At 33.6% G+C, this 17,611-nt stretch overlaps 1 protein-coding gene across 1 annotated transcript; it reads left to right on the top strand.

Annotated features, from left to right (window-relative positions):
• Positions 1-2,224: 2,224 nt before the first annotated feature.
• Positions 2,225-16,920, top strand: LOC113367436 (homeotic protein spalt-major-like). Its single transcript, XM_026609044.1, is given in 7 exon segments — positions 2,225-4,781; positions 6,172-6,305; positions 13,949-14,165; positions 14,279-14,679; positions 14,804-14,906; positions 14,909-14,982; positions 16,486-16,920. Coding segments are annotated over 7 exon segments (3,750 nt in total). The 5' UTR covers positions 2,225-2,395.
• The last annotated feature ends 691 nt before the right edge of the window (positions 16,921-17,611 follow it).

Here is a 17,611-nt window from a genome sequence, read left to right as displayed (position 1 = left end):
TATTTCACTTCATCTCGCTGTAAATCTATTCATATGCTACCATGTTCAATATGTTTCATCTGTAATGCAGTTAAATCAGTTACCTTAATAATTAATGGCTGTGCCTTGATATATTAATAATTAATTACGACAAATCACTGAGAAATTGTTATTTATTGACGTACATACTAATTTCATCGAGTAAATAAAAATTATGGTCAATTTTAATGATCATAGGTAATGTAATGAAAAACATTCGATGAATTGATAATATTAAAGAATGTTATGCAAGAAATTAAGGGGCCGATTTAAGCAGTTTTCATACAAAATCGTACTAAATACTGTCAAAAGCCACGTGGTTGCTGTGCGGTAAGGCATTTTAGATATAAAACCTAACCTAGAAAACGCCCAAATATCAAAAAACGATGTTGTGATAATTTTTATTATATGTTATGATGACATGAGTGAAGCACAGCAATTACATGGAGTATTTAGTAGCATTTTGTATGAAAACTAGAACGTACCATAGCCTTGCCATAACAGAGAATCCTTGCCCTAGCAGAATTGGCTCATACATAGTATTTGAGTTGATTAAAATCAAATTATAATTGCAAAGCAGATGATATACAGTTTTATAGACCGTAACAAATGGATAAAAATACTTGATCAGTCGCCAATTAATAAGATTTTTCACTGATTTGCAACAATATTTTCAGCCTGCTTATTGTAATATAAAATATTAAATTATTGATTTTGATTTCATATAAAATATTTATGTTTTTATGAGCTACTATTTATTAATTAAGTTAATCCATTAAATGAGGTATTATCAATAAAAAGAAAAAAATAATATTTTGAATTTTGTAAGCAAAGTACGGAACCATTAATGTACTCTTCAACCTTAACTAAGCAGCGAATTTTTACGCAAGCCTGCGCAACAACTCGCGGAGCACGTGTTCGTTGCAAAATACTTGTGTACCTCCTCTTCAATTTTCAATTTATTTTGTTTTTGCGTATCAGATTTGCCTACAATAAAATATTCATAGACCATTCATTTGATTTGAATGTATTTATGTATATCAATTCTATCAATGTCAATTTGTCAAATCATAAAGCAAGTAGTTACTATTTGAAGCTATATATTCTTCCATAGGAATATTTATTTTTTAATATTCAATTGGTTCAGCAGGAAATTAGAATAAGCATATTTTAATAAATGCACGTATAAAATCAATACTGCATTTGTATTCGAGCACAACACGCACTTACGAATTAGTACATGCACATATATTATTATTTCTAGACATAAATAATTAATGATTTTAGTTAATTATTTCTATGTGATAATTAAGTATATATGTGAATAAATTAATAAAATATATATCAGACAATTTTAAATAAAATTCAATAGTTTAAACTAAGCACATATCTTTACAATACAATTTCTTTCAGTTACCTCAAAAACGGCCTTCGTTCTTACACTCTTGCGCTACCACTTTGATAAAAGATTATTTACCGTCGGATACGAATCGATCACAAAATGAAATCAATATATGTATTATGTTCATAATGTGTAAATTATTGCATTTAAATTTAATTATCGTATAATTGACATTATTACTTAAATAATAATAATTTTTAAGATTAATATACACGTGCTAATTAGAGATGCTATTGAGTTTTCGCGTCACAATAAAATAACTTCTCGAGATATTCGAGCGCTATAGTACCAATTATTATTTTAACCTAAAAATAACTCATATGTATCTATTGTGGTATCTGGACTTGGAAACATAGAAACCGCTAATAGCTTGGACATTTTTAAACTTGAAATTGGTTGTATTTATAATAATATGCTTTACTATTATTTGCTGAAATAATATAATAAATTTATCAAAAACAAAATTAATCTACTTTACGGAAATTCGAGTCAGTATTGTTCATAAAAATAATAGATTATCATAAAAAGTCGTTTTTTTTAATGTTCAGATTTTAGTATAGTTTTATACATTTCTACAAAATTTAGACTCAATAAATAAATTTCTACAATTGATCTCTATGAATATGATGCATCTAATTTATTTGAATGTAATACCTTTTTTTTCTTCTAGGCGACAGTGTCGGCTCGGGGTCTGAAGAGGATGGTTCAAGCACAGACCCACTTTATTGTGCACGTTGTCAAGACCACTTTCCCGACAGAGCCGAGTTATTAGCGCATCGCGCCTGCTGCAAAAATCGACCTCCAGAGGACGAAGACGAAAGTGAAACACCAATTCCCGATCAAACTGATGACGACCAAGGCAAGGATACTTTAGAACTTGCGCGTCATTGTCAAGACGTATCAAATAATAATAGTGTCGAACGTGACGAAGTAGAATTAACAGAAGACTGTCAGAGCACACAGGAAGGAGAAGGCATGATCCTGGACGAACACAAGATCTCACCAAACGCCGCTGCGGCGGCTGTCGCTTTTCCAGCGGCAAGTCATGTCACACTGGAAGCACTGCAAAATACTAAAGTCGCGGTGGCTCAATTCGCAGCAACCGCGTTAGCGAACAGCGCGGATAATGAAGCCGCACTGCAAGAACTTGCCGTGCTACAATCTACACTTTTTACGTTGCAGCATCAGCAAGTATTTCAATTGCAATTGATCCAGCAACTACAAAATCAATTACATGCAGACCCTCGATCTCGAAATGAAGATGAACCGGCATGCGAAGATGGACCAGAACCAGAAGAAAGCTTACGAAGTAGATCACCTTCACCGGCTCCAGTCGAAAGTCCGCCTGCTTCACCGGCTCCATCAACAACACCACCACCGCAAGCGTCTTACTCAGCTCCATCAAATACCTCAGAGGAACCTAGGCCACCAAGCAGGACACAGATAACACCTGCGTCTAACATGTGTGGTTCTATATCATCTTCTCTGGCTTCTTGTATCATAACACACAACGATGACCAGCAATCCCAAGAAGTACCAAACACTCTTGAAATGTTACAAAGGCGAGCTCAGGAAGTTTTGGATTCGGCTTCTCAGGGTTTGTTAGCAGGAAATTTGGCTGATGAATTAGCATTTCGTAAAAGTGGAAAAATGTCGCCCTATGATTCTAAAAACGGCGGACGCAATGAACCATTTTTCAAACACAGGTGTAGATATTGTGGTAAAGTTTTTGGTAGTGACTCTGCATTACAAATTCATATACGATCGCATACAGGAGAACGGCCATTTAAATGCAATGTGTGCGGTTCTCGCTTTACTACAAAGGGCAACTTAAAAGTGCATTTCCAAAGACATACGGCAAAGTTTCCACATGTGAAGATGAATCCAAATCCAATACCTGAGCATTTAGATAAATATCATCCTCCACTGTTAGCTCAATTATCACCGGGCCCATCACCTACATTACCTCATCCGCCACAGTTTCCACCAGTAGGTCATCCCGCTCATCACTTTCCTTTATTTAGACCAGCTTTAGATTTATTAAGACCACCGCCACCAGGTTTATATACACCGATTGAACAAGAAGGCCCCGCAGATCTCAGTAAACCAGCGCCGCCATCGCCAGTTCCGTCACCCAGGTTAATAGAACAGCGAGATGAAAATTGTATAAGCCCTAAACAAGAACCAGATACAGAACGAGAACCATCACCGCAACAGCGTTATCCTTCTCCCGTTCCTTACGATGAATGTTCAGAAGATAGCAAATATAGCGTTCCACAAGAACAAGAAATGCCTGCTGATCTGTCCAGTAAAGCTGCGTCACCACCTAGTAGCGCTTCTTCTATGGGAGATCCTACCCGCGACCCTGCTTTATATTCCACATTGCTGCCGCGTCCGGGTAGTAATGACAACTCATGGGAAAGTTTGATAGAAGTAACGAGAACTTCAGAAACTAGCAAATTACAACGTCTTGTTGATAATATTGAAACAAAACTTACAGACCCTAATCAGTGTGTAGTATGTCATAGGGTACTATCCTGCAAAAGCGCATTACAGATGCATTATCGAACACATACTGGTGAAAGACCATTCCGTTGTCGAATTTGTGGACGCGCATTTACCACAAAAGGTAACCTAAAAACTCACATGAGTGTTCACAGAATGAAACCGCCACTGAGAGCTTTGCATCAGTGTCCAGTGTGTCATAGAAAATTTTCGAATGCTTTAGTTTTGCAGCAGCACATACGTCTGCATACAGGCGAGCCTACAGATCTTACGCCTGAGCAAATCCGTGCAGCAGAAGTGCGTGATTTTCCTCCACTTCCTGGTTTTCCTTTAGGCGCTTTCCCAGGCCCTGGTGGTTTTCCACTTGGCTTAAAGCCTTCAGATATTGAAGCTATGCGAGAAGCTATGATGACAGAAGAAGACTTTGGCGATGACGAAGACTACCCAGATGAAGACGAAGAGAAAATTAAACCTGAAGCTGTAACATCTTTAGCTGCTTTGGAAAATCAAGTACGCACTATTACTACAATGGCCTCACAACTATCTGCGTCTGGATTGAGTCAAAGTGCAGAAGATTTATCAGAAACCAAATCTCAAGGTGCCTCTAATACGAGGCCCAATTCGCCAGTGAGAAGTTTGGAAGCACGCAGTCCAGGATCTCCTGCACCAAGCGATAGTTCTCAAGGCGGTGCTTTAGATTTGACACCTAGAGTAACAGTTCCTTCGCCAGCGTTTCCCAATTTCTCACTTATGGCTCCAGGACCTCCACAGATGAGTTCAGCCTTATCATCATTAACCTCATCGGTTTTAACATCGACCGCTTTTAGTCCGCTGGGCATGGCTGTCGGACCAGGAGGTAAGCATCATTACTTTTACTATTAATTATATGACGTTCTGATAAATTTTATTCATAACTTATTGAAAAATTTATTTAATTTTTTATATAAAGTTTTTCGTGCAAGGTACAATTATAGTTATCGTGATTATAACATTTTATGTGATATATGCGAATGAATATTCGCCGCACCTCAATCAATCATCGTTTACAATACCATTCAAACCGGAATCAGTTTTGGGTTCGTCATCCGGTGTGCATCTAATTGTTGCAACAATGTCCACTATGTTCACAGAAATATCTAGGCTAAATAATACTCCCATGTCAAAATTGGCACAGTGTCAATTGTGCGAAGAGGCGCCCGCCCAGTCGTCATTGATTGAATGTTTGACACGCTGCAATGAATCTCGAAGAGCTAAATTCCACCTTGTACAATTTATTCTGATTTCTTTAGAGTCATAAGTTATGAATAAAAATATTAAAATATAATAACTAATTAAATGCGTGAACTCCGATCGAAGTCTTCAAATAATTTTGCAACATTTTTCTCACGAGTTTGCCCCAAAATTTCCGCTATCAATACAAGTAAATGGCATAATTTATTTTTAGCCGTGATTAAATTAAGAAAGCGGATATGACCGTTGATTACCATTATATGATATAAGTTCACGTCTCGTTATAAATTACACGATATCATAAATATATAAATTATATACACATGATATATAAATCATGCAATGAAATACAATCCCAAAACATTTGATATAAAGATAGGATCTGCATTGAATAGCCTGAACAAATTAATCATAAACTTAGCTGTAAAATTTTATAACCTGTACAATATATACGATATGTATTTTATTGAAACATATATATTATATATGTGTATTTTTAGAAATACACAAACGCTAAAACTTGTTCGTTAATGGCATTCCACTTTTTAACGAGGTTTTTTTTATTATGCCTCAGATATAGATATGAATAATGATATATATCTACGTAGTTCCCGGACAGACGAAAAGCGCTCTTAAAAATGTTTCTTATATTTAAGAACTATGTATTGAGTAATCTTAAGCTACATTAATATTCTATCGTAATAAAATTGAGAATCCAGAATTGACACCTTGCAGCATTTAACTTTCGAACGCCGGCAAAATTTCTTTATTGGCAAAATTGTATTTTATTTAATTAAATCAATTCAAACCACTTTATATACTGCAGACAATTTGATCATACGACAATTTTCAAATAAGAAGAAAAGTACGATTTATTACCTCTATTTTATTTTACTTTAAAAAAACTAAATAAATAATAAGAAAACTTAATAAATATTCACTGCTTTGCAGCAGTCAATATTGTGAAAATCCGACTTGAAGCCAATTAAATATTTACAATATATTCTCGTTTTCAGCGCGAGGCAATACGACATGTAACATTTGCTACAAGACGTTTGCGTGTAATTCAGCGTTAGAAATTCATTATCGGAGTCACACGAAGGAGCGTCCCTTCAAATGTGCGGTCTGCGATCGAGGATTCTCCACCAAGGTATGTCATCTCTTAATATTATCAATATCGGATACTAATTTGGATCTATCGTTTTGTAACTAATCCATCATCGTTTCGGTTTGTGGCATTCAGAAGCCTAAACAGATTTATAATTGAAATGCTGCATTGGATGTTACATGCCGCAGATGATGATCATATATTGATTACTGTAATCACGTAGTAAAGATACGACTAGTAGATCTTATAGAACTTACAAATTCTTATAGATTCTTAAAGATCTTAGAAAAATAAATGAATTACGAGTTACTGAGTGCACCTCTAAACTACATAGCTACAATTAGTTTTGCACAATTAAACTTAACAAACCACGATTATAGCATAATTTTGGGCATTACTATGGATCAATAGATCCTGAAATTGTGGATCATTAGATCCAGATCAGTTCAATGAGCATCATTTTTGGCATGCCTCATTATAGAGAAAGTTAGAAATAATTATTACGATATTGTTTCACAAGTGTAATCTATTCCATTGTGAAATTTGCAATATATTTGTACTTTAATTATGCTGTGCAAACTTTTGTAATTTAAATATAATTTTTCCTATGCATCACCTACATGCGGCGGCATTATTATACGTTCAATAATGACAAACAAATTTAAAATTCAGATTTGCTTTCGAATCAAATTAGCAACTGACATCAATCAAAACCAAAAGTCAATGTTTTCGCTGCTGCATGCACGCTAATAAGACACAAAGGCCGCACGTTTGCCTGAATTATTGTTTCATCAACGAATTAAACGTCAATCCATGTGAAATTCATAGAAATGGCCGCTCATTTCTATAACTATAACAAACTTGATACGTTATCTATATATAATATAATATGAACCTATTGAATCAGCCTGTCCCATTCGTCAGAGAGATACCGTTCGACACGATTGTGCTATTTCATTAAATTAATTTTATTGTTGGAATTGCTTAATGGATGATTGCGTAATCGTTTAAGTACATTATTTTAATTGATATATAAATTCATCAGACCGATGGTTACCAGAAATACACATGCCACATCGCAAAGTCTGATGTTGGATTAATGACAGAGATTAGTTATATGTGTAATAAATAAAACGACAATTAAAATTTAATAATAGAAATATCATACGCTTAATAGTAAAAATTTTCCTTCTTAATAATCGGTATTCACATCATTATCTTATTTTATCAATTTACATATTTTTACTATAGTCATTTAGAATTTTTTTTCTGAATTTGTTTTACCATTGTTGATGCACATTATTTCATATTTTCAACTGCGCAATTCGAAACAAGACGTTTTTAAAACTAATAGAAATATAACATGTTTATATGCTCGACAATCCGGTAAAATAAAATTACGAAACACTCACCGGTGCGTGCGATATTAATTTCTAATTGCCGCAACTGTATCTTGATAGTTCAGTACATGAGATCATGTTCTTGGCTATAAATTTATAAAACTTGCTGTTTTAATAGGATTTTATTTCTTAATCATTACGAATAAAGTACTGCAAATTTTGAATGAAATATGCCATATTTGAACCAAAAGAGACATCAAAGTCGGAAGGAGGACGCAGGTGGCGCGATATTTGCTATGAAGATGCTTAATACTTTTGTACAGAACATTTTATATATTTTTTATTTCTAACCACTAACTATTCATTTCTGTTTACTATTTTCCCTTATGCAATTACCAACTCATGTATTAGTATAAATTTTTGATTTAACATTTAGTTCGAACCAAACATATGAAATAACATTGTAAATTAAATTGCTCGTGATACATCTAGTGTTCAGACATCAGTTTTTTATATTTATTATATTATTGTATGAATTTGCGTTGACTTACTTTTAATTTACAACAGACAATATTTCTAAAGTAGTCATAAAAATGTGCTGGCCGCGATCTTGCGATATAAATTGAGATTTATTAGAGGCACAGCGGTTTGGTGGCGAGTCGTTTCTAAACTTGACAAGCGGCTTAGATGACTGAAATCATCAAAATAATTTCATTATCATCGAGTTTTACGTAATACGTTTATAAGCCTGCTATAATTGATAGTATTCTTTAACACAGTTTATTTTATGTCAACGCCAACATCAGATTTAGGTGCCCACGCGTTTTTGCATTTTTATGAAATTGCTTTTGGAAAATGGATGGATGGACAGCCACGAAAGCTGTCAGATATTACATGATTTATTCGTAAAATAGAACACGAAATTGTATTTATATTGGTAGCTGATCTAAACTTATTAACACGTATAAGCTCATTATATACCTATAATACGTTATAATAGAGCAAACGCCTGCCAAGAAATGTATCCATTTGTGTTGTTCACAAGTTTGTTTAAGTATTAAGAAAATAGTGCCATTTGTTTTATTGATTGAATTATTGCTAGCAAAATACCAATGTCACGATCTATTGTCATGATCCTAATGTTAGTATTTATACGAAAAGAGAAAATATGTAAATATTTAGCTGAAGTATAGCTTTGTAAAAAAAACTAAACCAGTTATTTTAATTTTCAATGCTATACTGATATGCGTAGTATGAATTATGAAAATTTTAAGCTATTTACTATGACAACGACATAGTCAATCTTCATGTTTTAGTAAAAATTGTAGAATAATAATTATAATTCCTATTGATAACATCAATTGTTGCTTGTCTATTTACATTTCCAAAAAATATGCCTTAATTTTTATGCCAAAGTGTATTTCAACAATTGAATAACCAATAAATTAATACTGCTCTGATTACAGACCAGTCTTGTAAATGAATATTGGCTGTAGACTTTTAATGCAGTGAAATTTCATTTACAAAATAACTTAGCAACATTATATATACCCATATGCAATCTAAGTCAATTACAAATAAATGTGAAACATAAATTGACCACCTCTGGTATAAACAGATAAATACATCATTGAATAAAAGGTGCGTTTGCCGACTAATAGCCACGAAAACTGGTACTTGAAAGAAGCATTTACGCCTGCTATCGTATACAAGTTGTATACTTAAATTCTCACATCATAAGATAAATGCATGTCACATAATGTGCGGAAATAGCGTGGATCTTGTGCAGACACATTTGAAACAACTTAACTAGTCTACACCCGGTGTTGTGATACATTAGGAACTAGATTAATTAGTCATTTCATTTGCGTATAATACCAGGTAAACTATTAATTGTCAGAAGTACAGTAAGAGTCAGTACTATCAAATGTTGATGAAAAAAAAATCACTGAAGTAAAGTAACTGATTGTAAAAGATATGACTTAAATCGATTAAAAATTAAAAATATTTGTATTTAAATTTTTACATTTTAAGAGCGCGAGAATCATTAAATCTAAGTAATGCCTATAGCTAGTTTTAACTTTTGATCTATGTATAAAATGTACCTACTTCTATCACCAATCCATTTTGAATTAAACTTTACTGCTTAAAGTTTACGTAATGTGCACAAGGTTTTAGTTAGCCTATTTATATGCATAAATCATTTATTTTTATTTTTATTACTTTTCTTATGCAAAAGCATGATAAGGGTTATTTATGAAAACCACAACTATAAAGAAAAAGTATATAAAAATAACTGCCATGTTTTATAGCATTATGCTTAAGGCTTTTATATTATTTTAATTATGTACGATAATTAAAACCCGCGTTATGACCCCGTTAATGCAATATACATATAATTATGGTATTTTATACCAAGCATGTATTATCAGTGTTTAAAATCAGATATTATTATTGATTAAAATTGACATACCGCTGGAATTATATGAAATATAATTTGGGAGGTATTTCGAAACAGATATACGATTATTGATACACCAAATCGATAGCAATGCGAAGATTTTTTATTTGAATTTGTGTTACAATTTTTTTATTGCCTTGAGTATCACAGATAGTTTGCAGCAAATTAAAATATGCAATGTTTTAAAATGAAGTAATCTCATGGACACATTGTCCAAAAACTCAAAGATAAGTGAAAAAATATCAGAAAAGCATTTGACATCATTATTAGGTCCATAAGTGTAAAAAGAATTTAAAACCCCTAGGTTAAACTTTACTACATATGAAAAAGTTTGAGGGGCCTGATGTCAAGTAGTAGTGACATCAGTTTTCACTTAGAAATATAGATTGCAATATGCTTCCAAGTGAAGATAGCGCTGATCCGGCATTGCTGCATCAATAAATATTCACCCTATTAAAGAAATTGCAATATTGCAATTGATCACACAGAGAAAAAGGCAACCGTTTTGGTTGCCATCTGTAAAACCGACTAATATCTGATTAAATCAACCCAACAGCTTATATGACTTATAAGTTCTGATTGATCTTCAAAATCATGAAAAAAAACTTGATAAAAATTAAATTAAGATGTACGAGGTGTGTTCAAAAAGTACCCGGAATTACTAATAATTAAATTTCGCGGGTCTGGAGTGTCTGATTGTCAAAATTTTTTTTTTATTGTGTTGGTATACATGCCCCTAAAGTATGATGAAATTTTCAGCTATATTCACTGTTTACTTTGTCTGTGGTAGTCGCTAAGGTTCGACGTGTTTTTCTGAGCTCGGCGATTTTTACAATGGAAGAATTGAAAAGTCAAAGAATTTGTATTAAATTTTGCGTAAAAAATGAAATAAAGTGTTGCAAAGTGCAAAAATTCACCAGATATGGCTCCGTGTGACTTTTTCCTATTCCCAAAGTTGAAGAGACCCATGAAAGGACGGCGGTTTTCCTCGATTGAAGAAAATCGCTGAGAGTGCTCAAGGACATATCAAAAAGTGAATATCAAGGGTGCTTCGAAAATTGGAAAAAACGCTGGCATAAGTGTATTATATCTGGGGGGGACTACTTTGAAGGGGGACCACATTAATGTAGACGAATAAATAAATATTTTTTTGAAAAAACGAAAATTCCGGGTACTTTTTGAACAGACCTCGTATATTCTTTAAATCGATCATGAAATATGAGGAGATCGACGTCTTCTAGCCGGTGATTATACCTGTGAAGTGTCAATTATGTCCCATATATCTAAATGTTTCAAACATTCATTTACCAAATGTCCATGTTTAATGCAAAGTGCCTAAATATGCTATTTATGTCGTATGCTATTTATTTTCATTTAATAGATGTATCAAACATCGTGTCGCAGTGCGAACTCTAAACCGCACTGGAGACAGAATAGAGCGCGGATAATTCAGATATAGATCAGAATAGAAGAATAAATCCAGTTATTTTCGGTCGCACACAATTGTTGCAGGCTTTGCTGGTTTGTAAAGATAGCGAACACAGACACAATACTGTCTCGTGGTTCCACGCACACGACTTCGTTTAGTGTTGTCTGTAATTAATTCACGACTATTTCGATATAAAATAGTGCTGATTTATTTCAATTTTATATTTTGCCAATTTTGAAGAACAGTAGAAGTTCATTAGTCCGGCAAATTCAGAACCGGCTTAGGAGCCGGACTATCCGGAAAATTCCGGATTGTCGGGGGGTAATTATAAAAATATTTAGGTTAATAATTAAACCACAAAAACAGTACAAAGTTGTGAAAAACAGCCTCTAAAGAAGGCGGCAGTCATTAGCACATTGCAAAATGGTTAATCTGCCTTAGTTTTTTTTTTCAAACTTCATCTTTTCATTCATCGTCTTGTTTCTTATTATGACTCATTCATAAAAACATTTCTCTTCTCGTTCGAACTACCCCAAAAACTCCTAATAGCACTGGAACGTTTTTATTTGCCATAATCTTTAAAGACACACTTTTGGAGAAAAACCAAAATTTTCCGAAACGGTGGCGGACTATCGGGCATTCCGGACTGTTGGATGCCGTACTAATCGACTTCTACTGCATCACAAATCTTGTTAAAGAAATGTCTTAAGGTTTTAAATGAGATATTTTACATATTACATTTTAGTAAATATAAGACAACAATATTTGTATTAACTTTAAGGTATTTTCAATGCACTAGTTCAATAATTTAAGTAATAGATTTATGTTATATCTTTATCATAAATTACCTCGCATATGTGCATCGATCATGTTTTAATAATCAAAATTAATGAATATAAGAACTCATACTTCATATAAAGCATAAATCTATGATATTAAAAATTTAATAATTATTTATTACATTGAAATCCGAAACCATTTTCAACATTAAAGCTCGACAAACGAAATTTTCTGAAACTAGAAAATCTATAATAAAATGAAATGAAATTATGGTGCCATCAAAATTGCTAAAATTAATAATGATTTACGGGCACTATTTACATTCGACAGAGTCAAATAGCTAATCTTTCCATAGAAGTCACAGCTTTCAATTCGCTCGCAATCAGATGCGTTCTATAGTATTCTAATGTGTCGGATAAGATGATCTGGCTTGGTGCCAAACACCAATCACTCTAACAGTGGACGGCGGCACGACTGTATATTTTTAGTTTATGAACAACTGAAATCTGCACAGAATCTCAATTATTCAAATATTTAAATTATTAATAAACCATTGTCTTCTTTTTGCTTCGCCTAGGGCTTATGCTGACCGCAACCGCCACCGTCGGACATTGTGCATTCGAATACTAAAATCTGTTTGTCAGTGTCCTTGAATAACTTTATGATCGCTACATAAAACTTACTAATTGAAACGTCATGTTTAACAACATCGTGTGTACGTTGCTGATGATTAATTAAGATGTACAAAGATGCGCACAAATATAATGACGAACATATGTCGCGAAATCCTTATTAGACTAGCATTTGTGCAATCCGCAGAGAGATTGCAAGACCAATACCTTTTTATGTAAAGCATGAGGATAATTTATTTATGTATATGATAATATGAGCTAACGTGATTTGTGTCCATTGTAATTAATGCCTTCTTAGTATCAAAATCATAAAAAACGATTATAGTAGAAGCGTATCCAGCACTAAAAGGCAAAAGATTCTATTATGACCTCTAAAAATGAGAATTGTAATAAATACTGCCCAAAAACTTGCCGATTGAGAACCCCTGATATTTATATCTACAAAAAATAGTAATTGATGATATTTGTCTATTCTATCACTGCGCTCACAATAGCGTTACCAGTTTTTAGATTTTATATAGTTTTCTAGGAATCTATTTTTATCCATACGGATCATTATCACAATGCAGTCGACAAGCATCGCATTTGTTTTGTTTCTGTTACCATTTTTCTTGTGTAGGCTGTCTGACTGAATATCGTCCCTTTTAACTAATTTCAGAGCAGTGGCGGCGCTCATTCAGATGTACGAGGTCCCTGTACGTGTCCCCCTAGAGAGCCTCCCTTGTTCTCATTCCTACCGCATGCCACTGCTCTGCGCCCCCCAGGAGCGGGGCACTTCTTCTTGGTAAGCATACCAAGTGAAAACCCTATTTATGTTAATATGTATATCGGGGATCATGACACAGCTTATTATATATGTCAGAATTGCAGAAGATTAGATATTACCGACAAATAATGACAGAATAAATAGATTGAAATTAGAATTATTTATTTAAATTGATAGGCATATATAATCGTAATGTGGTAGAAAAATGAAGAGATAATAAGCTCTTGAAATTTGGAAATAAATTCAATAAATTAATTATTTGTTAACATTGTTACAGGGCAATATGAAGCAACACATGTTAACTCATAAAATACGGGATATGCCACAACATATGTTCGACAATAATGTCAAGTCAGAAGATGGTTCTTCTGAACCTGAGACTCGATCGCCTTCTCTACCCCCTCAACCAACAGAGCAAACTGTAATCAAACAAGAAGCTGGCATCAAGAGGCCTCCGAATGATATTGACTTGCCATCTCCCAAAAGACCTACAAGTAAGTTTTAACCATTTTTCAAAATACGTTAATAAACAACTTACATAAAATACGAAAAGAAAGCAAACTTTGATTGAAATGTAAAATTAAAGTCACAATCATTATTTTTTCAGCAAATATAGCACCAGTCCCAATACCGCCTCCGTGCCCGACATTAGATCTTTCTCCACCCAGAGGACCGATGTTATCATCACCTGGTATTCCTGTAAGCGTTCAGCAACACCTTCAACAACAACCTTTACCTCTTCAGCAGCAATCACCCTTACATCAAATGTCAGTGATGCATCAGCAACAATTGACGCCGATAAATCAGCAATTGACGCAACAACAAATGCAGCAATCTCAACAACAACAACAATCACAACCACAATCCAATAAACATTTATGCGGAGTATGCAGGAAAAACTTCTCGTCTAGTTCAGCGCTTCAAATCCATATGAGAACACATACGGGCGATAAACCTTTTAGGTGCACGGTGTGCCAAAAAGCATTTACTACAAAGGGAAATTTGAAGGTCAGTAAACAGTAATTTTATTGTCATAAATTTCTTAGTTTTCACATTTTAACAATTCATATTTTCGACTAATTTTCAATCTAATTATTGAAAATATTCATTATTTAAATTGATTTAATTCTAGGTTCATATGGGCACACATATGTGGTCAAACGGAGCTTCGAGACGTGGACGACGTATGTCTTTAGAACTACCGCCTCGACCACTGCCTCTTAGTCCACAGGACTCGGATTTTTACAACGGCGTCCAGATCTGTTTTATCCTTATCTGCCCGCACCTTTTCTGAATGGCATGCAACAAAAGGTAGGAGTAAAATCTATCATCTTGTTTTCATTTTATAAACACGATTAGGACAATTCAATATCGGGATGAATTTTTTTTGTCCCGGATTGTCCTGCGTTTTCGAAAAGTTAAGGTTTGAATTAAATTTTGGTAATTACTTCATCAAAAACTTACAACTACCCATCAAATATACGAAAAAGATATATACAACGATTATGCTTATATGAAACAATGTGTTATGAATAAAAGAATTGCCGAATGAAAAATACCAAAGACAAGTTAAAATAGCCTCTTTCCCACATTAATAAATTCGAACTTCAATTGTCATGTTCAATTTTACAAAAAATAGCAAAAACTTCTATAAACAAAACGCCAACTTAGCACAGGTGCTATTTTTTTTCAAGTTAATTTTATGAGAAAAATTTAACCGAAATTCATATAAGGCTTAAAAGATAAAAATACATAATAAATAAGATCCAGAAATATAAGATATACTATAACATTTATTCGAATAATGAAGTTCCTACTGAAATTTTAAAAAATTATACATTCGAGAAAAACAGATTTTTATTGTATCCTTAAGGGGGTATTCTAGTGTAGAAATACAAAAAAATCGATTTTTTTTTTATTTCATATTTTCAAAGTTTAACTATCTAAGAATATAAGTACGAGAAGGTTTTTGAAAATTTGAATTATTTTTGGAGATATAGGCATTTTACTGACTCGGTCTCCATACTAGTTTGGCTTCACGCAAAACTTTAAATGCGTTTTTCTCAGAACTTACTTTTTCAGTACTCTTGTCACGATTTCTGGACTTCTACTCGACCAATTTATTTGAAATTTTCAGATAGTCTTGTTTATAGATCTATCTCTAGTCTGAACTAGAATCATCCCGAAATTCCTATTCTTACTATTTTTAAAAAATTCGAGAAACTCAAAAAAACAGTGAAAAAAAACTTTTTTTTTCAAACAGTCGCCAATTTGTGAAAAAAAAATTTTTTACTTATCGCTAGTTCAGCCGATTGCGACATCAATGTAGAGAAATAATCTTTTTAATTTTTGCATTTTCGATGGCTAGGAGGGCTGAAATCATGTCAAGACTGAGGTGCCAATTTTTTGAGACCACCCACTTCATCAGTTGCCAGTTTTTACAATTTTTAACGTTTTCATTTTTTAATTTTTATTTTGTATCTTAATAATATTAATAAACAAATGGTAAAAAAATGGATAGTGAAAACATTCATTGCTTTCTTTTACGACACTTTAAAAATGACCTAAAATTCATCGCTTTACACTAGAATACCCCCTTAAATAGTATTTGTCATTTTAAATAATATTTAGGTTATTTAGCATAAAGATTCAATCCCACCTCTCCCACCTCCCGGATTATCTTAACCGAAAATTGCCGTCCCAGTTTTGACTTAAAAAAATATGGTCACCTTATTATTATTCGCATTCGTAGTTTGTAATATTCGCCAATAAATTTATCATCGCAGACTATTAATATTCATTTTTCGATTGCAGCTAAATGAAATTTCGGTGATGCAACAACAAAACGGACCTCCTCATAATGGCATACCATCTCCTGGTAAATTTGCCGGTCTTCTCGGTTTCGGACCATTCCCACCGATACCACCACCGCCAGTGACAAAACAGGAACCTATGCATTCGCAACCCAGTTCACCTCTGAGCGACAAGCCTCCGTCCGGGCACAGTCCGCAGCCAGGTATGACTCAATTGGCGCCTGGTGAGCGGGAAGCTATCATGAGAGAACTAGGCGAAAGAGAACGCGAACGTGAGACCATGTTACCTCGTATGTGGGATTTGCACTACGAGCGAAAAGCAGCATCAGACGTTGGCCCGATGGGCGGTCAAGAAGATTCTTCACCCATGGACGTTTCCGCAAGCAGCGTTCCACGATTGGGGCAGACGCCGCGCGGTGAAGGATTGGCCGCGTGAGACGGGCTTTGGTCAGCCGCTGTGAATCGTCGCTTAGACTTTATACATTGACTGACCTCATAAATTGGCGACAAAGCGCCCTGCCGCCGCATAAATGGTATTCTATGTTGATTTGCAACATTATATTTGATTAGCTAATAGAAAGAGCTATTCACAAATTGACATTTCCGTTTTATTGGTTTACAAAATAATTTATTCACATAATTTCTTTTATAGAATATTATTTCAACGTCAAATTATTTTATAAAACAAATTTATCTTGATATTGTTGAACATTTTCGTATCGATGCAGAATGCCATTTATGATGAGTATTATACACACATATCGTAACACTCAAGTCTATATAATTGAATATCATGATTAATTAATTATATCATGTAATAGTGAAAATAATTTATATGTGTGTCGCATAAAATTTGAACTTTAACTATTGCCGTTTAATTTATGCAAAGTGTTCAATCGCGATGTGCAGATTTAATATAAAAGAGACTTAACATATTTTATATAAATATAACTATATTATAGTGTAACTATATCATTACATATATATTCGTATGACTATCTGATAAGCATATGCAATTGATGTAGTAACAATGTAGGTATAACACACAAATTAATTTTTATTATTGAAGAATCGAATTTAATGTTATAAGGTTGCAATGTTCCAAAAAACCTAGTCTGAATATAGAG

Source organism: Ctenocephalides felis, unplaced genomic scaffold, assembly GCF_003426905.1.
Source record: "Ctenocephalides felis isolate EL2017-DRISC unplaced genomic scaffold, ASM342690v1 CF-g0.4_SCAFFOLD_01170, whole genome shotgun sequence".
Classification (NCBI taxonomy): Eukaryota; Metazoa; Arthropoda; class Insecta; order Siphonaptera; family Pulicidae; genus Ctenocephalides; species Ctenocephalides felis.
This window is presented reverse-complemented; position numbering and strand designations above follow the sequence as displayed.